Source organism: Phaeodactylum tricornutum, chromosome 1, assembly GCF_000150955.2.
Source record: "Phaeodactylum tricornutum CCAP 1055/1 chromosome 1, whole genome shotgun sequence".
In the NCBI taxonomy this organism is placed as follows: Eukaryota; Bacillariophyta; class Bacillariophyceae; order Surirellales; family Neidiaceae; genus Phaeodactylum; species Phaeodactylum tricornutum.
Genome location: NC_011669.1, coordinates 1289909 through 1312954, shown reverse-complemented (window position 1 = coordinate 1312954; position 23046 = coordinate 1289909). Strand labels below are relative to the sequence as shown.

General features: G+C 45.9%; 11 protein-coding genes across 11 annotated transcripts; 6 read left to right on the top strand and 5 right to left on the bottom strand.

Annotated features, from left to right (window-relative positions):
* Window positions 1-545: 545 nt before the first annotated feature.
* Window positions 546-1115, top strand: PHATRDRAFT_6288 (predicted protein; the record flags this gene model as incomplete). The annotated part of the gene is made up of 1 exon (XM_002177229.1): window positions 546-1115. A coding segment is annotated over one exon (570 nt), but the record flags the coding sequence as incomplete, so codon positions are not given.
* Window positions 1116-1276: 161 nt separating this feature from the next.
* Window positions 1277-3189, bottom strand: PHATRDRAFT_42850 (predicted protein). Its single transcript, XM_002176726.1, has one exon. It carries the CDS (start codon window positions 3094-3096, stop codon window positions 1702-1704), a length of 1395 nt encoding a protein of 464 aa, XP_002176762.1. The 5' UTR covers window positions 3097-3189; the 3' UTR covers window positions 1277-1701.
* Window positions 3190-3774: 585 nt separating this feature from the next.
* On the top strand, window positions 3775-5109 carry PHATRDRAFT_9509 (predicted protein; the record flags this gene model as incomplete). Its single annotated transcript, XM_002177228.1, has 3 exons — window positions 3775-4677; window positions 4749-4856; window positions 4906-5109. 3 exons carry the CDS (start codon window positions 3775-3777, stop codon window positions 5107-5109), a joined length of 1215 nt encoding a protein of 404 aa, XP_002177264.1.
* Window positions 5110-6977: 1868 nt separating this feature from the next.
* On the bottom strand, window positions 6978-8183 carry PHATRDRAFT_42848 (predicted protein; the record flags this gene model as incomplete). The annotated part of the gene is made up of 1 exon (XM_002176725.1): window positions 6978-8183. The coding sequence occupies exon 1, from the start codon at window positions 8118-8120 to the stop codon at window positions 6978-6980; it is 1143 nt and encodes a 380-aa protein (XP_002176761.1). The 5' UTR covers window positions 8121-8183.
* Window positions 8184-8897: 714 nt separating this feature from the next.
* dsCYC1 (predicted protein) lies at window positions 8898-9890 on the bottom strand (the record flags this gene model as incomplete). The annotated part of the gene is made up of 1 exon (XM_002176724.1): window positions 8898-9890. One exon carries the CDS (start codon window positions 9888-9890, stop codon window positions 8898-8900), a length of 993 nt encoding a protein of 330 aa, XP_002176760.1.
* A 1601-nt stretch (window positions 9891-11491) lies between these two features.
* PHATRDRAFT_8840 (predicted protein) lies at window positions 11492-11860 on the top strand (the record flags this gene model as incomplete). The annotated part of the gene is made up of 2 exons (XM_002177227.1): window positions 11492-11627; window positions 11715-11860. The coding sequence occupies 2 exons, from the start codon at window positions 11492-11494 to the stop codon at window positions 11858-11860; spliced, it is 282 nt and encodes a 93-aa protein (XP_002177263.1).
* Window positions 11861-11883: 23 nt separating this feature from the next.
* Window positions 11884-14082, bottom strand: PHATRDRAFT_42846 (predicted protein). The gene is made up of 3 exons (XM_002176723.1): window positions 12582-14082; window positions 12487-12494; window positions 11884-12398 (listed from the first exon to the last, which is right to left on the bottom strand). Exons 1-3 carry the CDS (start codon window positions 13816-13818, stop codon window positions 11949-11951), a joined length of 1695 nt encoding a protein of 564 aa, XP_002176759.1. The 5' UTR covers window positions 13819-14082; the 3' UTR covers window positions 11884-11948.
* Window positions 14083-15764: 1682 nt separating this feature from the next.
* Window positions 15765-16550, top strand: PHATRDRAFT_31939 (predicted protein; the record flags this gene model as incomplete). Its single annotated transcript, XM_002177226.1, has 1 exon — window positions 15765-16550. One exon carries the CDS (start codon window positions 15765-15767, stop codon window positions 16548-16550), a length of 786 nt encoding a protein of 261 aa, XP_002177262.1.
* Window positions 16551-17123: 573 nt separating this feature from the next.
* On the top strand, window positions 17124-18462 carry PHATRDRAFT_42845 (predicted protein; the record flags this gene model as incomplete). Its single annotated transcript, XM_002177225.1, has 1 exon — window positions 17124-18462. The coding sequence occupies exon 1, from the start codon at window positions 17191-17193 to the stop codon at window positions 18460-18462; it is 1272 nt and encodes a 423-aa protein (XP_002177261.1). The 5' UTR covers window positions 17124-17190.
* Window positions 18463-18593: 131 nt separating this feature from the next.
* Window positions 18594-20852, bottom strand: PHATRDRAFT_42844 (predicted protein; the record flags this gene model as incomplete). The annotated part of the gene is made up of 3 exons (XM_002176722.1): window positions 20057-20852; window positions 19362-19986; window positions 18594-19283 (listed from the first exon to the last, which is right to left on the bottom strand). Exons 1-3 carry the CDS (start codon window positions 20827-20829, stop codon window positions 18594-18596), a joined length of 2088 nt encoding a protein of 695 aa, XP_002176758.1. The 5' UTR covers window positions 20830-20852.
* A 241-nt stretch (window positions 20853-21093) lies between these two features.
* Window positions 21094-22689, top strand: PHATRDRAFT_42843 (predicted protein). Its single transcript, XM_002177224.1, has 2 exons — window positions 21094-21615; window positions 21694-22689. Exons 1-2 carry the CDS (start codon window positions 21211-21213, stop codon window positions 21913-21915), a joined length of 627 nt encoding a protein of 208 aa, XP_002177260.1. The 5' UTR covers window positions 21094-21210; the 3' UTR covers window positions 21916-22689.
* Window positions 22690-23046: the final 357 nt, after the last annotated feature.

Sequence of the window (23046 nt, the reverse complement as noted above, 5' to 3'; positions counted from 1 at the left end):
TTCCTGTGCACAGGCCACATACATGGTCTAAGATGCATTCCTCCGAAGCATCTCTTGGGGAATCGGCTACTACAAAGAGCATGTGGCTCGGACACAAAAGAAGTAAAAACGCTAGACATCGACAAACCGCTATCGCTACTGAGTAGCTCTGCCGAGAGCACATGGTCTACCAGCTGTCCACAATGATCACGAACACGGGTAGGCAAGCAAAGGTTTCCGCAGCGTCGGACTGCCGACAGAAAGTGTTCGCACTGACTGTAGATCCGGGTTTGAAAGTATTTTTGTGCAGCAATCAAACATATACAAAAAAACTTGCATAGTAAAATAGGAGCCAGCGAGCCCAGCGAGCCCAGCCCCCCCCCCCCCCCCCAATCTTGTCCGAATTAGCAGTAAAACTGACAACCGGTCTTTGCATAGATGTATCTCGTTTCAAAACTTGGATTGCAGATGGCTATTTCATCTTCGTTTGAAAAGCAGTGCCTGTATACCCCGTCTATTGGCAGCCTTAACGTTGATCTGAAGCGTACGCGAGGACGCAATAGGAAATGGTTCAATCTATCAACACCAAGGCTCTCCTGACTATGGCGTCGGTACTTCGGAGACCGGGGTTGATGGTTCCTCAGCTCTCGGTAGCAACGGTGTCACAGATGAATTTTACTGCTCTGAAGGATCACGGAATTGCTGCCGTAATGTTCGATAAAGACAACACTTTAACTTCCCCATATGAAAATGAAATACATCCTCTCGCAGCCCAGGGCATCGACGAAGCCTTGCGAGTTTTTGGACGAGATCGAGTCGCAATTTTAAGCAACAGCGCTGGAACCAAAGATGACGTCGATTACACCGATGCCATTAGAATTGAGAATGTATTGGGAATCCAAGTGATTCGTCACGAGGAGAAGAAGCCGGGCGGGCTCGACGAAGTGCTGGCACACTTTGATCTCACTGACCCAGCCACACTGTGTATGGTTGGTGATCGACTTTTGACCGATATTGTTTTCGGGAACTTGCACGGTATGTTAACTGTGCACTGCTTGCCACTTTGTTCAGGATCAGAGAATTCTAAGGACAATTGGACGGCAAAATTACTTCGACCGATGGAGAATAAAGCTTTATACGGAAACTGGTACGGAGGACGCTTCTTGAAGAGGAAGCAATTCAACCATACATTTTTGCATCGAGAACGAGTCTCTTTGGATACTGAAACCGAAAATTCAACGTCAAAGTGAAATGTTGCTATCCCTAAAGTTTACTACAACATAGAACGTACAGGTTTCGACAAGGCGTACTACTAGCTAACAATGATCACAACTCACAGTCAATATAGAACGACTGCATTCTAAATGTTTACTGAGCAATTAATCGTCACAACAGAGGAAGACGCATGAAAAGTCACCGTCTGTCAAGCAGCAGCTTGCTTCTCATGCTTGGATAGAGCTCGGCAGTAAGCGTTCATCCAAGCCCCTACTATTTCGCATTCTGTAAACACTCGGATGGCTGGTGGGTGGGTTGGTTTCATGCCGAATCTCGAACTTGACAGCAGTTCCAGCTGCCTCTTTCTTGTAGGTCCACCGATATGGCAATGGTAGAGTAGGCCACAACATACGTCTCTAACTTCCTGTTATTGCTGACACTGGGAATCTGTAACTGTAGTTTTCGATTTTATACTCTGTTGCGGCCTTCCAAAAGTGGAACATTAATCTATCGTCGCATTCCGAATCCCCATGACTTTCTCCTATACGCGCTTGCTTCGGAATCCTGCGACTTGTCGTCAATCGTACCAGCTGTGGTACTTCGTCTGTTGGCCTTTCGAGAAAACAAGGATACAAAGCCACCAACTGGGCCTTCGAGGGGATGCTTCTCTTCGTTAATGGTATGCATTAAAAGCCGATGTGGAACGGATTCCTTCTTGGCTAGAACATCCATCAAAATCTCCGAAATTGTGGAAAAAGATGGCCTCAGAGAAGGGAAAGGCGACCAACACCGTGTCATGATCCATTGCAAATTTTCTGGCCAGTACACGGTATGTTGAGAGTCCATTTTCGGTCGTTCGCCTCCAAGTACGACTTGCTGCATATGTTTGCCACTGCTGTATCCATAGAAAGGCTTCTCGGCAGAGCACAACTCCCACAAAAGGATACCAAAAGAATACGAGTCCACGGTCATATCGTAAGGACAGTCTTTAGCAACTTCAGGTGCCATATAACGGCGGCTCCCTGTGTTTCCCGTTAGCCGATAGCGCCCATCTTGGTTACAAAGTTCAGGTTTCAGTTCCTTGGCTAAACCAAAATCAAATATCTTCAAAGTGCCGTGTTTGTCAAACCCGATGTTATCAGGCTTTAAATCTCTGAAAATAATTTGTTTTGAGTGCAGATACTCAATTGCACTCGCAATTTCCAGAGCTATTCTGCATCTCTCCATCAAGTTGCTTTTCTGCTTTTCGCGATAGGCACCCCCTCGCCGTATGAGAGGATTTGTCGAATAATCTTCCTGTTCTTTCCGAAAGGTTTCAATCCTACTTTCTAGTGTATCGAATAGTCGATCGACGACAATAAAGAATCCACATTCTTCACCGGATGCAACGTTGTTCTCAATCTTACCGGCGCTTACACCATGCAGCTTGACAATGTTGGGATGGTCCAAAGAATGCAAAAAGAAAGCTTCGATGGCGAGGTCAGCTGCGCCATGCTTGAATTGGTGAATATCGACCATAGCCTTACGCTTCAAATACTTTACAGCGAATTCTTGACCAGCCTCGTCTCCAGCTTGCACGACACAGCGATTTACATTACTGAATCCACCTTCTCCCAATTTTTCTGAAATAGTGATATCGTTCGGATCAAGGTGGACGAAGGTCCGTTCGTCTTCTTTAAATATTTTGCTACCCTTCATCAATTCTTGCATTGCCTCACATGCTGCGTGACCGGCGATTCGTGCCGCGCAAGGGCAAACACGACCATATGCGGAGCACGCGCTCACACACTTTTCCGTCATCGCACAAGGCTGTACGGCTGCAACCTTCCGCTTTTCTTCTTCGTCAACAGTACACTTCTCCGACGTGCAGGGTGGAAATAAAATCTTGTCTGATAGAACCATGCTTGCTGCTCTTTTGTCGATAAAAAGACGTATGATTGTATGGATGTACTGTTCCTATTTTCCTTCGTTTTTTGACAGCAACGCCGCAAACGCCTTCGGGCAGCTATGGGTTCGGATTTTCGGATCGACTTCGTTCGTGTCAAAGAACTATCCCCGACGCTGAGGCACGGACTTTCGTAAAACACAAGCTGTCACTGACACGGGATTTGCTGTTTCCAAGGAACAAGCTACCACATAATTTAGTTAAGAATTCAGACAAATACATTGAATAAGTATTCATAAATAAAAGAAGAACCACACATCAGACGGGAAGCAAATCTATATTTTAAAAACGGAATACTGGCTATTACATTTATATCAGATCCGCTTCGGATGTCGTCGAGCCGCGTCTAGTGTGTAATTGATTTGGATTTCCAGGTAAAAGTACACCCACCAAACAAACAAAAATGGTTCCCTCCCCTACCCCTTGCAAACAGGTTTGTTTCGACGTACTCTAGCTAGCTCTAGTACAATTTCACCCTACCTCGTACTTATTTACCCACCTTTTTAGGTTCGAGGTGGCCACCATTATGCCTCATTGAACCTTGCCGGAATTTCCAGCCCAGTGGAGTTGTCTCCCCCTGACGGCTTGGTATATCTGAAGTAAAGTCTCGCTTATCAGAGTGGCATCCTCCTCAAATGGATCTGAAGGACCGCTTAAAGAGGTTTGATACACACTCTCCAGTATCCAAAGAATTTCGTGTTTACACTGTTCAGGGTGCTGTTCTATCCATCGTTACTTTAGTCTTCGTCGGGTATCTTGTCACCGCTGATTTTTTTTTCAATTTCCAAGTAACGCTTCAGGAAAAAGTTCATGTGAATGCAAGCAGTCCGTCGGGAATTGAGCTGGAGTTCGACGTCAGTTTGCCGGATGTCCCGTGCTCCAAGCTTAGTATCGATGCCAACGACCCGAATGGACAAAAGCAATCCCTTCATTTAGACACAGATCATCATGTATGGAAGCATCGTATTACTTTATTGCCTAACGGGCACCGCCAACTATTAGGAGAGCGATCTAAACTTGAGCTGGGAAGCACTTTGCTGACGGAAAAAGACTTAGAAGTGAAAGCAGAGGAGCTGCAGAATGCCAAGGACAATTCTGAATCGAGGACTGAAATGACACCGTGTGGTGATTGTTACGGCGCAGGAGAGGAAGGCGAATGCTGCAAGTCTTGCGAGGACGTGAAAAGAGCCTACAAAAGACGGGGGTGGTCGTTGCGAGATACATCGGGAGTGTCGCAGTGTCGAAGAGAGTCGGGAATCGCGGAAGCAGAAGGTGAGGGATGTAATGTACACGGAGTCGTGGCATTGTCAAGTGGAGGAGGAAACTTGCACATTGCTCCGGGACGGGATACGGAGGCCAATTTTCCTGGAGGAATGAATATTTTCGACGCGCTTTTGCAATCGTTTCATCAGTGGAATGTGTCGCATCAAATCCACAAACTGCGCTTCGGAAAGGATTATCCTGCTGGTGTCTATCAGTTGGATGGCGAAACGAGAACAATTACAGATGGATACGGCATGTATCAATACTATTTTCAGGTATGTTAACCAATTCATCTTTCTTAAGCGCGGCTAGCTCGTTTCTGAAGACCGCTTTTGATTTTTTTCAGGTCGTCCCTACCCGATACACTTTTTTGAATGGCACGACAATCCAGACACACCAATACAGCGTGACAGAGCATCTCAGGCATGTAAGCCCTGGATCCAATCGAGGGTATGTCTGTAGCGAAAGTGATCACATTTCCACCAGCGCTGTTCTCTCACTAGTCCTTAAACTCCAGAATGCCTGGCATTTTCTTCTTTTACGAAGTCAGTCCGCTACACGTCGATATAATGGAAGTCTATCAAAAGGGCTGGATTGCATTTCTTACAAGCGTCTGTGCCATCGTCGGCGGGGTAGTAACCATCGCTGGATTGATCGATCATGTCATTTTCAGTAGACAACATTCGTCCAGAGAGCTGATGCGATGATCGTAAAAATTAAGATAAAATGTATAGAAGCTGGGATCCTTGTTTATTTTCACGAAAAATCCATTATTAATTCAGCAGCAACCTTAGAGATGTGGTGGGCATGAATGGGTGTATAGCCTTCCCTCGAAATTTCCATACTACCTGCATCCCCCCCTTCCTTTTCACATTCTGCTTCAATTACTGCCCGATGTCGGGCTTCTGTCACAAACAATCGGAGCAGCTCGCTTACCGCTGATATTGCTTCGTTCGAGACCCGCTTTGGAAATTCGGCTCTCAACCATTTCGTAGTTATGAGTCGTTTCGCGAGTGCGTGGCTGAAGATATCTGTGGATGGGGCTGGTAGAAGTGGGTTGACCGGTTCACTCATCTCAGTGGACGGTTCAGAGTCTATGTATAGGTAAACCTACCTGGCATCTTGCCTTCGTTCACAACAGCTTACGTAACAACAACTGCGTTACTGCAAGGTGTACCAAACAACGCCCGCCCTCATTTCCCAATTTCCCAGAAGAAGCAGATCGGCACGAAAATGGACCACAAAACAAACTACCTGTCAATGTTAAATAATTGGTGATATCTTATAAATCATTGAACAAGATGACATAAAGAGAGAGTCATCGCGACATGGTATTTGAAAGCACCTTTTTACAAACTCGATTCTACCTACCGTGAAGGCCACTTTATCACATCAACAACAGCGAGCTGCAAGATACTGGACCCTGGCAAAAGACTTGCTACAACATCTCTGCTGACTCGCGTTTCCTTATACATAAAAACATACGAAACTGCATCTATTCAATAAGTTTCTACTAGAGACAGTTCTACTCTAGCTAGCTGCAGTAGTGTATCATATGAGATTTCTTCTCCGAGGAGTGCCGTCCGTCCGAGCGTCGGACGTAAATCCGGACGGCAAATGTGGATTTGGTGGCCGTCAATTCCACTCCTTTTTTTTTGAGAGGTGGTGACTGACTATAAATAACAGTGAACTTCCTCCATCCATGCGTTTTTGAAGGTCAACCAACATAAAACGAGTAGACAGCTTACAGCTGGCCCATTTGGTTTTTTCTATTGACAATGTAATCAGTTGTTGTTCAAGCGGCGCATGATAGGCGCATGGTTTTTGATTATGTGCCAAAAGTATACATTTGTGTGTCACATTGCGAACATGTTTCGATGAGTTTCATGACGGTGACCTTTATTTGCCATCGGATTGTGGATCAAGAGGTGCACCATTTTCGTTTGGACTGACAAGGCTTGCCTACATGAAAAGTTCTTATCTATATACACAGGACTTGCCGAAATAGGCTACCACTTTGTCGGACAACAGAAAGGATCTGTGCTATTCCTTTGCAGGTAAGGGTTTCAAGCATAGGTGCCTGTCTCTCTGCGTAGCAAATGATTTGATTACAACAACTTAGCCGTTTACCTGTCGGACTATGACATAAGAATCGTGGCGAAAACTTTGTGTGATGCGTTTTTGAAAGGGGAAGGATGTATAGAAATTGCAAGAACGTTTCTCATATTTTCTTTGTTCCTTACAGCAAGCAGGTGCGTCACAACAAAATTTTCTCGCGTGTTACGCATTAGCTAGGAAGAATGATTTTTGTAATCCATATCAGAGATGCCTTGTGCAATGATCATGATAAACGTCTTCAAAGTTCTCTGAGCTACATCCGCCATAGCCACCAAACTTGTTTCTGAAACAAGTACTCATTCATATTTTTTTAACTTTTTCAGACAAAGCTTGCTATTAATGTTGTAACTGTAAATCCCTTACATAATCCGTTTCCTTTTGTTTATTATGTAGTGTCAGTCTCTTGGTAAGGAATAGAGCAGATGTTTTTTTCAAAGTGTATCACTTTTGATGCAAACTACACTTGCATTCTCATGGCTCGATCGAGGCTCAAAATACGCTTCCCACGCTTTAATGCAATATCTTCGAGAGATTCATGGGTCATCAGGGCCTTAAATGTTGCACGGACAACATTGAAGGGATTTCGATTTCCGTGAGCTTTACAGGACGCATTTGTTATTCCGAAACGCTTCAATATTTCGCGCATCAATGGATTTCCGTGCAAACCGTTATCTCGAGACATCACTTTCGCTATACAGGAATTCTGCTTCCCGACCAAGTCTCGAGTAATTCCATCATTTTGGTACCTATCAACAAAGAAGATGTTTTTTTTACAGTTGCGACCTGCAACGTCTACGGCAAGGACCGGGTCCCATGATTTTCCTATGCCGAAACCTCCACATCCATTTGTGTTCCCACCAATAACCAGAGCACGATAGCTTTCCAAGCGACCACCCCGCCAAAGCTTAGTGGTACGACCAACTGTAATCAACATTTCACTCCACTCGCCGTGCACATGCTGGTTGGGGTCCAAACGGACTTCCGGTTCTTCTTCATTCATATCGCTTTTTTGATCTTCTCCAATACGGAGATTCGACGTCACTTTTTCATTTTTACTCTTTTTTGGCGGAATGTAGTCAGTATCGTCAGGCATCATCGACACCTCTTGTCCTTTTCTGACGAATTCATCCAAATCTTCCAAAAATTGTTCGTGCTCATCCTCTGTGAGTGCTTCCATCTTGAAACGGCGCTGGGCCACCAAGTCTTCAACCGAGCCCGGCTCAGCTGTAAGATAGTCCGCCATACGCAATTGGTCTTCAATCGGATCGTCCGTCGCTCCTGCATTCGCTTTCTCTCCTTGCATATCACGAAAAATTTGCGCGCCTATAGGCCCAAATTCGGCTTCGAGCTCATCCCGAGGATTCGCGACATTCCCAATCGTAACGAATTTGCGGTCGTTGTTCGGAATCAAATCTCTAGCCTTTTTCGTGACGGGTTTGACAGGGCGGTAGCCTCGAGCTGGTCGACGTCGCGGACGAAATCCTTGCGGTTTCTTGACGTCACTTAGCAACCGGGTTTGGATGTGCTCTATTGCATCGCAAACAGCGAGACGCTTTGCCGTAAATGTCTTTCCAGAAAATGTAGCTCTGAAAGACAACATGATTCTGTCGAAGCGTTCACTCAGTAGTCAAGGGAACAATCGTAGTGACGGGGCATGAAGACGTACAACACTTTGTTTCGTGCACAAAAAAGCTCTTGCTGGAAGTCTGACGGTCGCTTTTCGTTACTCTGCGGCTGCGAAAAAAGGAACTATTTTAGACTGGCTGCCGTACTCCAAGTTCACGGTCAATGTCACTTCTGCGATCGGCGTACGGCGCGATGCAAGTCGAGGCTGGTTGACCATGAGGCAATTTTCATAATACTTAACAGTAATCAGAGTAGCTAGCTCGTTATGCTCCGCATTCGACATTAAATCTTAGAAAAATAAAAGATTCGTGATTCCCTTACTAACTATGACATTGTGAGCGAGGATCATGTCCAGCTAACAGCAAATACTCCTCTTGACACACAGCGTGCCTTCAGGATGGGTGCGCAACTGTTAAGTTGCATATTATCATTCACCAAGGCATTGCTTGACTGTCAGTCGTAGATCACACTTCCCGCTTCCTATATCCAAAGCATGGCTAGTCTATCTCGGTACTTTACTGTGTGCCTATGTTGCCTGTTTACGATACAATATACACTTCACAGCAGCGCACGTCTTTTGAAGCAGCTATGCCCTACTTTACTCAAGTTGTGGTGATACTCGCTGAACTTTGTAACATCTTCTAGATATCCACGCTCTCATTGACGACTGATTCCTTCAACTCAATAGATATACACTAATTACAGTCTTTAATATCAAAGATCCTGTGTCAGAATTTTTTCTATGTTTCTCTCAGCAATACCGCTCGTGAAGATTAACGCTAATAGGAGAATCCATCAGCGCTTCATCTTTACCACTCGGGTGTATCTTGGCTTCGTGTCGTTGTTGCCTCTCCTGACACACACGCAATGGAATAATTCCGTCTGCTTTTACCTGAGCCGAACAGCTGTAGAGATACCACAATCGAGACTGAACTTTCTCTACTGCGAGTACGTCCACAACCAAAGACAATTGACATTGCACGAGCTCGTTTAGATTGGTATGCAACACATCAGCAAAACATGGGTCCTCCAATCCTTCAAAGGCATTCAGAAGGGAGGCAATCGCCAACAAACTCGCATTTTCTGTAACGAGGCTGTAGTCATAAACAGAGAGCTCGGCGAAGAATGTTGCTCTACGATGAGTATCTTTGGCCGTGGATACTTCTTCGATACAGAGCAATGAGTGGAACCTGTTGATGAAGGACAGCACAGTGGGTGGATTCAATCGCCAATCCAGAGTTTTCAAAATGACAAGCTCCATTTCCGCAATATTACTATTTTCAAATTCTCCACGGCTCAAGTCCGCAAGGCTACCGATCGGTATTTGTTTTGGATTAAATAATTTCGTCGCCATGTAGAGTGTTGTCATTGCAGCAAGCTTAAAAGCATTCCGATCGCAACTGCAATGATCGATGAAGCGATCAAGAAATTTCATGGCGATGGCAACGATCTCCCGATTCGTGTTGAAGTGTTCGCAAACTCGGTAGCTCCATTCGCACATCTTTTCGCGACAGACACCGTCTAGTACTTCATTCTCTTCCGAGACAGATCTGACGCTGGTTCCAGATTTTTCATTTTTCCGAACATTCCGTCGTCCAAGATAGTCTCCGCATTGATAGAAACGTTCTTGATCCAGCATCGCTGATACTTCGTCTCTTGCATTTTCATGATTATGTGGATTCATCGATAGTCCAACAGCGCATTTCATTCGTAAGCTTAGAAGAGGATCGTTGGAATGCACCATTTTGACTATTTGTGATCTCTGGTCAAGGCGATAAGCAAAGAGGTCGATGGGGCCTGTTTTTGGCGGATTGGTTGGGTCATGTGGACATGTGTGAATATATTTTTGTCAGCTTCGCAATTTGTCTGTTTACGCCCAATGGCTCGCCGGCGGGAATTTCGGCTATATATATTTAACATTGGCGAATACAAAAATGTTTGGTTGACGAATGAGGGCTGTTCACTGAATAAGCCTCTGTCACGCTTGGTTACGGAAAGAAAGAAACGTATATGCCTCGAGATATACCAAGACCAATATTTCTCGTATAATTGCTTGTCCCGTTGGTCCATAAGTAACTCACTGATTGCAATGTTTTAAAACAATTTTGGGAGTAACCGTACCATAAAGCCGAAGCAGGATTTCCTGTGGTAGTCAGTCATGACATCACGCCTGCAAACAAGAGTTGGTCTAATAATTGCATCGTCATCCAATAGCTTCAAAAACGTTTTTTGTATTTTAAGATTGGAAAAATTGCTTTTACTCATTGTGAAATGATACAGCAAATGACTTCGATCATGATTCATGATTTATTGTTTACAATGAACGTGTCGGCTACTCGGTCGCCTTCTGCTCGTCATCACTGCACCGCCAATTGATGCTCTGAAAAAAGCTTACTTTGAGACCGACTTATGCACAAGTGAGGATTGTAAACAGATTCTCACAACAATACGGCCCCCATTTTCGAATAAGATAGTGCAGAGTGTAGCTTTGGCGCCTCATCTATTTTTGCACAGTTTTTAGGTCTGTTGCCATCTTGACAAAGTCGATCTCGTTTCGTCGCTTTATGGCAACGTTCGAGTTGTGCAGTCATATCTTTCTTGCTACTAAAGACGAAAGTAAGGAAATGACAGGAATACTTCGATATCAATTTTTTCTTTGCTATGGTGCTGGGTTTGCTGCTTTATGGTATTCAGCCTGGGCGAAACGGAGCTCGTTGTCTAGTTCGAGAGAAATCGACGTTGCGATACTGCTTGCTCCGCTAGGAGTCGTCTTATTGATTGGCGCCACCTTAGCCGGTCGAGTTGCTTACGGTGTTGCTACTTTCGAGAGTCATCCCGATGCCGCGGTCAAATTGGAATTAGAAGTACAAGAAGCCAAAATCGAATTGAAAAAGCGAGGCATAATCAAATAGCGGTGAGTGTTGCAAGTGCACTCTTATGAGGGTGTAATTCTTATGAGCACTATGGTAGCTAGAGTTCTAGGATATTCCCTACATCTTGTTTCCTCAGTTGGAAACACCTTATCGTAGATTTTACGTCTTTCACCCCGTTCCCAGGCCAGAGCGGGTCTGTCCATCGCCCAGGGAGAAGAAATTTTTCAGAGTTGATTTCACGATCGGCGCCATGCGAGTCAAGGCAGGTTGAGGCAATTTTCATAATTGTTATCAGAGTCAATCGCCTGATAGCTCAGCTTCTTTCCTCTCCGTTGATACAGAGATATATTCATACCGGCCGTCTCTTGCAAAGACTATTCGAACGACACGAATCCCGGAAACCATGAGTGAATCATCACCTGCACCTAAGTCGGCTGCAAAAGGACCTGGGGGCCCACCAAAGAAAGAGTCGATGCTGGAGCTCAGCAAGCTTGTGGACTGCACTGTTCGCGTGAAGTGCATTGGGGGTCGTGAGATAAAGGGTATTTTGCGGGGTTATGACGATTTGGTGAACCTGGTACTCGACGAGAGCGAGGAGTTTTTAAGAGGTACGTTACATGTCATCGACTGATGTGACCGGTTGTATCGGAATTTTCCCAGTCTTTTGTACTCATGCCAGAAATATCATTCCACAGATCACGAAAATCAAGATCGCGTTACGAAAAGGTCAAGAAAACTGGGCTTGTGCGTTGTCAGAGGAACACAGGTGTCTCTGATTTCACCAGAGGATGGCGTTGAGGAGATTGCAAACCCGTTCGTTGCACACGAGGATGCCGAGTAGACGTCAATTACAAATCTGAAATTGAGCAGCAAATAAATTATTCTCATTTCACTTTTACATCAATCAGATTATACTGCTTGCTGCCATCCTATTTATGGCCGTCCGAAGCTACCATGAGCTTGTGAACCTGCAGAGTGAAGCCCTGACCAAGATCGCGTTCATGCGCTTCCCCAAAATTTGAACTGTGGAGTACCCGCCAACCTTTGTGATAGTCTGTAGCTTCGGTCTGCTGTTCTATTTGCGGAATCAGATCTCTCCACGCCGAAAGTAGCCATGCCGGAAGTTCTCGATCGGCAGCATCTTGTGAGGCAAGAGCACGGCCATCTCCAGGCTCCGATGCAACTTGGTCAGAAACAACCTCACTGCTTGCCACAGACTGAGTTCCTGTCACGTTTCCGTACAAGTCGGCCAAGAACTGGAAGTTAGAATCGTCAGGCTGCTTGTTCACTTGAGGGTTGTTCGTGTAGTCCATGCAGTTGCCCAAATCACGATTCAAGAAGTTCTCGTCCGTATGCGGGAGGCCAAATCCGTGACCTATTTATGTGATGCCATGTAAAAGAATTTCAACAATGTGAGAAATCGAATCTTAAAGGATATGCGGATTTGCTGAGAGGAAACATACCAATTTCGTGACCTAGTGTAACAGTGAAAGAGAAATGAAGGAGGATTGTGAGATGTTTTCTAATGCAATTCTGTCCCTTTGTAGGTCTGAAGGTCTTACACATTGTGTACTGCATCTGATCATCTCCTGAGCCACTGAGATAAAATTCATTCATTTTGGCAGAACTCGCAATAATGTACCCATTGGTCAGCAAGATCTGGTTAATACCGCGCCAACGAGTGTCTCCATAGTTTCCGTTGCAAACCTTAAGCTTTCCCTGTACTGGCTCACAATTCGGTTCTGGGGACCTGATTGACGTCGACAGCGTCAACGCATCTGGTGTTCCGTTGTCCCATTGTTGAACGGCTAGGACGAAGTACGGATACCAATAGTCATCCAACGCATTCAAAATTTCCATTTGGAGACCCTGCCCGTTACCGCGCCAGCGATCGGCGTCCTCTGGGTTTACCTGATCAAAAGGATCCTCGTTGTAGAAGTCCTCAGGACTGGGAACCCATCCAGTGAAATCGTCCTTGTCAATACCAAAATAGAAAAGGACCCCCACAATAGCCCCAGCAATTATAGCAAGTGGTATCAAACAGCTGCAAAGTCGACGCCAGGTACACCTTCGAACTGGAACAACTGCAACTCGTTGGGCTTCACGACGTGACACCCTGGTTTGTTCGCGATGCTGGAACTCCCTGGCCAAGTCTTCGTCCATAAGTTCTTGCTCTACCCGTCGCGCAAGTTCCTCGTCGAATAACGCATCGCCGCCGTTTTCGTCAAGATTCAAGTTACTATTGGAACGAGACGTGGCGGGTGTTTGGGTGGTACGTTTTCCTTGTGCAGCACGACTGTCCTTGATGGTCTCGTCGAAATTGATGGTTCGGCCCGTGAAGGGGTCGTCCCTATCTTGTGTTACTATCGCCGGAGGGGGATAATTACTGCGAGACGAAGAACGAACGTGTCGGTCGTTATTGCTTTGATAAACACTCGATCTGTCTTGGGCATGGCTCTGACGAGAGTATTGTCCATCAGTCATGGAACCCGTAAGGAATCCCTCATTCCTGCGTTCGGTTCGGTTTCCAGACATATTTCGATTCCGACTGCGACGTCCCTGAATTTCTTCTTCCTGGGCGAGACGGCGGGCAAATTCGGAATCACTGATTTCATCCGGAGTATGGGTCGCCATCGCTGGGTGCGGCGGCGCGGAAGGAACGGGGAAACGCCGTGTCCGGTACGAAGCTGCTGCTACTGGTTGTTGTTGAAGCCTCCGCCGTTGACTGCGGCGAACTTCGGCCTCGTATTCCTCTTGTAGCGCACGCGCAAGTGCCTCGTCCTCCGTTATATATCCCATACTTGTGATGCGACAATGTTTGCGAAGACAGGGACAACGGTGAAAGCTTCAAACACGAACCGAGAATACTCAAAACTGGCAAGATTGACAAACCGGTGAAAGAAACCAACCGATGATCCAAAACAGTTTTGAGAGATTCACAAGATGTAAATCAAAGCTTGCGGTCTGATTGCAGAATCGACCCTGATGTAGTCAGAGACAGTAGTAGAGGAATGCTTTCCTACGAAGCACAACTTTAGTCCGTCTTGCAAACAAGGAGTAGCGCGCTCCGTTTATGGCCTGCCGTCGCGACTGACTGAGAGCTCACAGGCAATGTGACTTTGATACGTACGGGAAATATGTAGTCTCTACACAGTCACGCTATTGTGTCGGCCAACTCTTTTGCCCGCTCCAAGAAGCCAACATTATTCCAACGATCGAACAAATAGTGAAATTAAAGTCTGAGTGACATCGTAACCGCGGGATAGATGTTCTATTTCGAAGAGACAGAAATTGATGACACATAATTTATCAGTGGTTAATTACAATCGTGGTTTTCAGCAAGGCTTATGATCCCTGGCGGGCGTCTTTTTTGCTGGAGGAAGTACAGAATAGTCCGACGGAGCTTCCTATCGTTCTTGGAAGTACATCTGGATCGGGTCGGTCTCCCGGGACTGGAACCAACGCATTCGTGAGAAGACGCACATGAAATTCCCTTGTAGAACTTTGGTGAAAAAATCACTATCCATTCGTGTCAACAACACTTTCGTTTGCGATATAATGTTTCAACAAGCTAACCTAGTCGTTCTGGTAGAGAAATAAATGATTGCTGATCTTCTTTGACCTGCGAACCATCGACTTGAAGTAGCGAATAAGAACAGTAGACAGCTTAGTGCGACCTAAGATTATGGCATCATGCGGCTGTTTCTATGGCATCTACAGATGTTGGATCTCCCAATTATAGAGACAGGGTTCAAAACCACTCGGTTTCACAGTCAGTTCAAGAGCGAGATACCAGGTAGGCGATTTCGTTCCGCAGTAGTATTTCTCTAACTGATAGTGAGTCCACAATTTCCCCTTTAATTTTTGTCTACCATTCCACCTCAGAGCATGACAAAACTAAAACGATTCGAAGCAAATCGATCGAAAGGGATACTTAATTTACATAAAGATGAGTGTGACGGTGACAACATGGTAGAAAGCGCAGTCATCTGTATCAACTTTAACCGTGGAGTCCCACATTTTTATCCGTGAGCACTATTTATCGTTTGCATTATCCTAACTAGTCTTGTATCTCGTCGAAATGTTTGCACCAATGGATTTAATTCCATCTCATTTCCGTAGATGCGTCACCCGAACTCCTCCAATTGACGTCGTCTTTGTTGTTGTGGTCGCGCTGTAGAATTAACAGTATGCTAACCGTAAATCTCTGACTTTTACTTTCCGGGTTAGCACTGCATCCACTACCTCCACCACATCTTGTTGTAATGTTGACTGTGAATGGCCCAGCCCAGTTCGAGGAAGGTTAAGGAGATTAACAGAACACACTTTAAGCGACACTTACAACCAAAGAGAATGGAGAGAGCTGCAGTAATCATGAGTGATATGTGTATGCTTTCACACGACGAAAGCGTAGACCGGTTCCGTGTCATGCATGTGAAAGAAGAGTCTTGCTACTCGTATCGGCATTTCCTTCCCGTAGAATTCGACAGAAAGGTGCAGACGCACCTCAACATAACATGGAGGGAAAAGATCTGCCAATGGAGTTACAATGTTGTCGACCAGTAAGTTTAGAGAAAGAATCTGTGGAAGAGCGACATAGATATAATAGGTAGTTTGGACTCAAGCGCTCACGACGTCTGGTTTTATTCAACTGCAGTTTCGATTTGTCCCGAGAGGTTGTTGCCATCAGCCTCAGTCTCTTCGACCGATACTTGGCTACCTGCGGCAATAAATGTAACGGAAATATGGCGCTATTGACCAGCTTGACGACGCTACAAATTGCTATTAAGCTACACGACAGCAAAAAGATTAAAATCAGCACCCTGGCGAACCTTAGCCGGGGTCAATTTGGCCCTCAGGACATTGAGGAGATGGAATGGAAAATCATCATGGCTCTCAACTGGAAGCTTCATCCTCCGACGCAGTACGCCTTCGTTTCTCATCTTCTTTTGTTTTTACCAGTCGAGACTAATTCTGCAGTTCGCAAGGATTTGTTAGAATTGTCTCGGTATTTGACGGAATTGGCAATCTGTGATTCGTATTTCGTCGCAGAAAACAACTCGACGGTGGCCTTTGCTGCAGTTTTGAACGTTATGGACGAGATGAATTATACTCGCCTCTCTGCTGGAACGCGTGAACGCTTTCTTCTGGTGATTAGGGACAGTATTGGTCTGCAACATCGATCCCCACGAGTAGTTGCTGCCAGACAACGTCTCAAAACTATGTTCTCGGCATCCTCGGGGCAGAGAGGTGTACCCTCTTTCGCTTCTCAACAAGAAACAAACAACGAGAACGATTCGAGTTCCATGGCGGGCAATTCAATGTCGTCTGCTGGATCAAACATTTCTAGCAACAATTGTTCCGACGGCCGATACGGCCACCGCACACGAGCGAACAGTTTTGACAGTGTAGGCAGTTGCCGCTACTCGCCTTCTCCTGCGCATCGTCGATGCGTGCTGACTAGCGTCTCTCCATTGGCAGCGTCTCACTCGCGTTTATCCTCCTCACCAATGGTGGCGGGAGTACAATGAGTCACCGGAATGCTCGGAATCAAGCGAGAATACGCTATCAAATGCTACATGCCATTGCTACATAGGCAAATACAGAGATTAACCACAAAATCTGTACGATTTACAGTTAATCATTATAGAAAACCGGAATTCTCGCAATCAAGCGAGAATACGCCACCAAATGCTTACAGTTAATGCCATTGCTACATAGGCAAATACAGAGATTAACCACAGAATCTGTGGCGAAGTGGTCAACTCCGTCTCTTACGCACTTGTAGAGCTCCAATAGTGACTGGCAGCATATCCCGGTTAGCATCCGGTATGGAAAAAGAGATCTGTGGCAGCGCAATATGAAGAATCTATGAATTGTTCATTCGTTTTGTCATTATTACGACTCCGGATGGGAGGCGGACGGGCAATTTTGACTGATCTAACCATCTGCAAAGACTTATTAGGTCAATCCGATCCTAAGACATTTTCGTTACAGTCTGGAAGCACGATCGAATGACGCAGGTTAACAAAAGAGAAACTTGATGACGCAATGATGATTGTTGGTTAAATTTTAGAAAAGGCAATACAAAAAAGCTCTCATCGGCTTTTTGTTTCGGCTGTCGCTTTGCTTACCTTTAAAGAAGCACAAATAGGCAATCTGACGTCCCTCATGGACTTATGTTTCGGTACGAAGCGCTCTCGATCTGAATGTCACACTGAGACGAAGCGAGCAAAACTAACTGACCATCAAGACGAGGTGATGCCTCGAGGAAGAATTGCTTGGCGAGGAAGCCACGTATCTTTGGAGCAAAGGCCGATGCCATTGGATCAGGATGAGGAGCCTCCAAATACTGGCAAAATAGCTCCCGATCCTCATGACAGATCAGCTTGCTTCTCTAACTCTACGCTAGCAAAGCGAAAGTCTACGGACCCCGATGAATCGGAACACAACAAGGAATTGCAGTTGCGGTGGGATAAGTACTCCGACGACAGGAATTTGGACAGTTCGAGGCTCACAGGGTCCCCTGACAGTAATTTCGGACTCTTCCTCTATATTCCTCCGAGACTATCCGCCGCAAATCTGCCTAGAATACAATCGGAGGAGGCGTGTCTATTGAATTCAGCTCCTGTGCCGAAGTTTATTGAGTCTTTGCAAACCCCTCCTCGAGAAACGCTGCGATGCTATATGAGCTCATTGGTCAATTGTGTATATCATGGTGACTTTTTTCGTAAAAGGCTTTCAAGAACAGAATTCACTCTCAGAGCTCTCTTTACTTTGATTGTTGCTCTGACTCTACCTTCCGTGATGTTTGCACTCGCGACCAAGGATTTTATGGAGCAAAACTCCGTGTACGTTCCTGGTGGTGGATTTTCGGGCTTCTGGTTTACGCTAGGGCGGCTCCAGAGTCTGCCAACTCCGACATCGATGAATTACTACTGCTATTCGGCGGGATGCCTAGGCGTTGTGGCAACTCTTGTGAATCGGTCCATGAATGAGATGCTTGACTCCGCCCTTGAAATTCAAAGTAAATGGGATCATGCAGAAATTAGTCGTTTCTCCGTTGTCCCTTTATTCCTGGATGACTTATTGCAGGAACCTAATCCGCTTTCTGAAAACACAGATCTTTTGTCTCTGGTGCACATAATTACAAGTGTAAAAGCGGGTTGGTTTGGGCTTAAGCCGGTCACAAGGACGCCATTGAACTATGTCGAACTTCGTGAAATGCTGATACAAACGACATGGATTCCGTTGGTTGTCGGAGATGATGTATGGTATCTAGATCATATGGATGGCGCCTTCACGATGAAGCATCATCCAACCTGTGATTTCCAGTTGGGTGTCCCCTTTATTCCGAGCATTCTTCTCAACACGATTAATGTGAATCTCGGCAGGCAGAAAGCTTCAGCTTTTTGGGAGTATGGGCTTAAGCGTGGACTGTAGAGTCTCGCCTTCCCCCCTAATTCGAAATCAAGCAATTTAGCCGCCTCCGACTACGCGCATACAAATGCACAAGGGAGGCACACAGAAAATAACACGAATGTGAAATACAGAGCTTGCGCTGGCATAATTTGCTATTGTCCGTAGGCATCCTTATCTGACAGGCGGTCAAATGTCATGACGACTTCAGTATGGGCAGTTCCAGGAAACATATCAACCGGGCTTGCCGCTACCACTCGAAAGGCGCTGCCGTTGTACCGCTTAGTTGGTGGAGCACAGAACAACGCAGCATCTCGCACGAGTGTGCCAGTAGGGTTGCAGCTCACATACACAATGCGTTTGATCCTCTCGTTTGCCCTCAAAGCCCTTACGACGTCAGCGTGAAGTCCATCCCTGGCGGGGTCCACCACCGCAACAAGCTTTTTACCGGATTGCTTGGCATCACTAATGACAGATGTCATGATTTGTTCGGCTCGGCCTGCCACAAAATGTATAAGTCCCCCGGTATCCTTATCATATTGACCACATCCATTCAACTCGGCATTCTTTCTTGCGTCATTTATTGCCGGCTCGCTAATATCGACCCCAACAACTTCTGCAACCACTCCTTCCGTTACGCAAGTTAACCCGATTGTCCCAGTTCCACAACAAACGTCAAGCAAAGTAGTATCTTTAGGATTTTGCGAGACTTCTCGAATCTGGTCTACGACAAGCTGGTAGAGAATCTCGGCACCCTCGGTGTTCACCTGGAAAAAAGCTCCCGGAGATATTTGAAAGATACACTTGCCCAGTCGTTCATGCAAAAATTGCTTTCCGTATACGTGCTGATGGAGAAATGGGAGTAGCAACAAATTAAGCACAAAACAGAATCTAGATGCATCTCTTTCTCAACTAAGACGTACCTGGACTGGGTGGTCGGGCTTAGGATTCGAGAGACCTTCGAACTCTTGGTAAAATATGGAGGTAACTTTTAGTGGCTGCAATTCTGCAACCTCAGTTTGCAATTCAGCACCCTTTAGCAAGGCCACAAGCCGCTCTTTTTCTTTTTCAAAATGCTCCGCGTATCCATCCGCGTCACCGACCCCACCAGATGCTGGAGAATGCACGATGATAACCATGCACTCTTTTGTTCGACGAGAGGTTCGTATCGTTAGGGTGCGCCAAAATCCCTTGTGAAATTTTGAATCATAAGGTGGAAGTGGGCTTGTCTGCAGGAAGTCGTCGACAATGTCGACGACCATGCACGCTTCCCGAGGTATGTTTTCACAACAATGGGGTCTCGAGACTCCACCAGCCCAACCAGTGACCATGAATCCAACGGACGGCACCTTCGTAAAATCTGCTTCGCTGATCTCATCGCTACAGCCGCCATTAGTACCAAAAAGGTAACGGTATCCAAACGTAAATTCATTTTTGTTGCGAATTTTTGAAGGAGCTGTAATCATATCAGACAACTCGATGCATCTCTGCTTTGTCAACCATTTATAAACCTGTACATTGTTTCGGTTCTCATTTCGGCTCAAATCTCTATAGCGAGGAATACGTGTGTGGGTGATGGTTGCGCAATGAAAACTTGCGACGTGCTTCGCAGACTTACCTAAATCGCGATTTTGTCTCGGCGACTATCTTCATTGCGCATTTCTTAATCATCTCCTTCATTTTCGTATCCACCTGCTTATCATATGGAAGCCTCCACAATGGTACTACTTTGTCTCGGATCTCGTCGTCTGACACAGGCCTTCGTGCCTCTTTCGTTTTATCCTCCACTCGCTGGCGCTTGCTAGACGATTGGTCTTCAACATTGTCCGATCCTACTTCTCGTTTGCAACGCGCGCCCTCTCTGACCTGACCTTCAGCATCAGCACGTTTCGCGTATATTTTGGCTCCTTTCTTGTTAGTAACGTCAGTATTATTGATGAAGTCAATGAATGGCTGCACCATAGACTCTGATGCAAGAGTCAATACTGTCCAACTCTCTTTCGGTGCTTTTTTTATTCGATCAAACTCAACATCAACATTAAACAACACTTTCATCTGCTTTATCCATTTCAGCGACGTTTTTTTGAGAGTTCTGGTATCGTCGTACTTAAAAATATTTTGAAGGATAACTTTTCGGTTGGAGAAATCCCACTCGCGCAGTGCTGCGGCTTCGATTTCACGCTTACCGTCGTCTTGAGCGCAGTGTGTTGGTTTAGGAGTATCAGCAATTTTGTTTGTTTCCGAGGCATTTTTTTGCTCCGCGGTGGCTGCATTCTCGGTTCCTTCTTCCCCAGCTGCCTTCGCTTCGGTAGATTCGATTTTCAAAGGAGACTCACGAGCATTTGGATTCAATGAAATTGTCATCTCGGGGTTTGACGCACGTTCACTCATTTTGTTTCTTTTCTTCGATTTTTTACCGAGGACGTTGTGAGCATTGACTGTGAGTTAGGTTGTTCTAAGGCTGACATATGGACAAGCTCTTTGTAATGGTTGGCATCAGCCACAGCTACTCTGTAGGAATCTAGAATTTAAAAAGTCGTGAATTTTGAAACGTTGAAGGCTGGCACTATGCCGCAGAGTCATGGTGTAGATTTGACAGTGACGCAAATTTTACAGTTAATCAGTTGCCACTATGGAGCGGCCTGACAGTGGGAGGAAAAGGAGAGCTCGGTCTACTAGGTATCAGTGGCGAAGCGCTTTCTTGATTGTCCATAACAGGTTGCATCTTATCCAATCCAGTAAGGTTGCAAACTCGTGGCTAGCCTATATACCATGGCGCGTGAAGCGAACGGGACGACACGAACAGGAGCGACCGCAAGTTCCAGTAGTACTGGCACTGTGTCGCAGTCCCTGAACGTGCGCTTTCCGGTCAATACAGCTTGGGAGTTTGTTTTACAAAACGAAGCCGCGCCAGTCTCAGGAACTGTGTATTGTACAGACGAGGTCTCCCAGACCATTGTTTTATTGAAGTCTCTCGTTCACACCACGTTGGCGTCTGAAATAAGAGTCGTCCACTTGAGTGGGGTCATAAGCTCGAAGTCTATCAAAGCTACGCCGGAGAGCGGACTGGCGCCTCTCTCGCACCCTCTCCCAAAAGTTCAAAAGAAAGCGTTAGAAGAGAGGGAGAGACGGGCCCTTCGCCTCGCAGAGGAAAGTCTGAGACACATTAATCAAAAGGTACGTCCAACAAGATGGGAGCGTCAGAATCTGAGCTTTTTCTTATCTGCATGTTTTCATACTTTGTGTCATTAAAAGGCTACAGTGCAGGGACAAGCCGTCTTTGACCGATTGCTAAAAGCTTGCAATGAAGTCGTCTGGAAGGGCGAATCAATAATAGTGCTGAATCAGGTACAGGTCGATCCTCCGTATGGCCTCGACGATTGCAAGACTTTACAGCAAAGTGGAAAGAAAAAGGGTGCCTTGGAGGAAGATAGCCTGGATCGCGTCAAAAAGATCGTAAGCTCAGGCATTCCGTAAATGCATAAAAGGAATTTGTGGTCTTGCTCGTAGACAGACGGTCGAGTAGAGCCGTATTTTCCTATGTTCTGATAATGATGCATTGCTAGCCCAGATTGTCACAGTAGTAAGAGAGCATGATCGTCAAAATGAGTGGTCCGCGTCAATTGAACAATATTAACGGACTTTCCAGTAGGCCCCTCGAATTTACTAAGAGTGCTCTGTTTGTGCGCTTCGGCGTAGACATCTAGAATTGTGACTGATGTGTTGGGCACGCGAAACCTCCCGTCTGCATCATGTGTAGCGCAAGGATGGCCATTCAATCGTTCCTCCCCCAGCATTCTCTTTAGAAAGACGCGAAGTAGCCCGGCATGAGCGATAACGAGAACGTTGTACGACTTCTTTCCACAAAGTTGCCCTCTGTTACGCATTTCGTCTTCCGCAATAGCATCGGTTAATACTTCATCGAGCCAACTTGCGACGCGAAGCCATCCGTCTTCTTCTGACTCTAGCTTTGGTATAGGGCCTATGTGCCCTTGCTCTTGGCGATTTTGTACAGCCTGATTGTAGGAAAGCGTCTTAGGGTATCCTTGTCTCGCACCTTTGGCTAGCTCTCGTAGTCTTGTATCTAACCGGAGCTCAGTTGCATCGACAGCCGCACTACGAAGTATGATTCGAGCCGTGTCTTCTGCGCGCGCTAAGTCCGAAGAGTACATTCGCCAAAATGAGCAGTTTTCGCGGAACAAATCGCTTCGACCTAGTGTCTCTGCCTGCTGCACGCCCAGCTCGGTGAGTGGCTAACGTGTGGCCGGAAAAGTAGAAAAATAAGATCAGCGTTATATGTAACCGGAGTGTTCGTGACCGCTAATCGATTTACCCACCGATGAGGATTGTCCGACAACTATACCTTGCGTATTCGCCACGGTCTCACCATGTCGGACGAGAAAAAGATGAACGACCGGGCCAGGTTTTGTATGCATGGAACTTGATCCAATTTGCACTTGGTGTAGTATCTTCAATTCTGCGTCGTTGACGGAGTAAACAAGAACTTGTGTCGTAGTTCAATGGTCCGTTGGAGTCTGTCTCTTCTGAACGAACCTTACGTCCTCCACTAGACTTTGTTTGATGCCCTTATGGGTTTTGCTCGAGAGG

Coding starts and splice junctions, on each gene's coding strand:
- PHATRDRAFT_42850 (XM_002176726.1), bottom strand. CDS start 3,096: ATGGTTCTATCAGACAAGATTTTATTTCCACCCTGCACGTCGGAGAAG.
- PHATRDRAFT_42846 (XM_002176723.1), bottom strand. CDS start 13,818: ATGGGATATATAACGGAGGACGAGGCACTTGCGCGTGCGCTACAAGAG.
- PHATRDRAFT_42843 (XM_002177224.1), top strand. CDS start 21,211: ATGGCGCGTGAAGCGAACGGGACGACACGAACAGGAGCGACCGCAAGT. Junction 21,616..21,693: donor TGAGACACATTAATCAAAAG/GTACGTCCAACA, acceptor TGTCATTAAAAG/GCTACAGTGCAGGGACAAGC.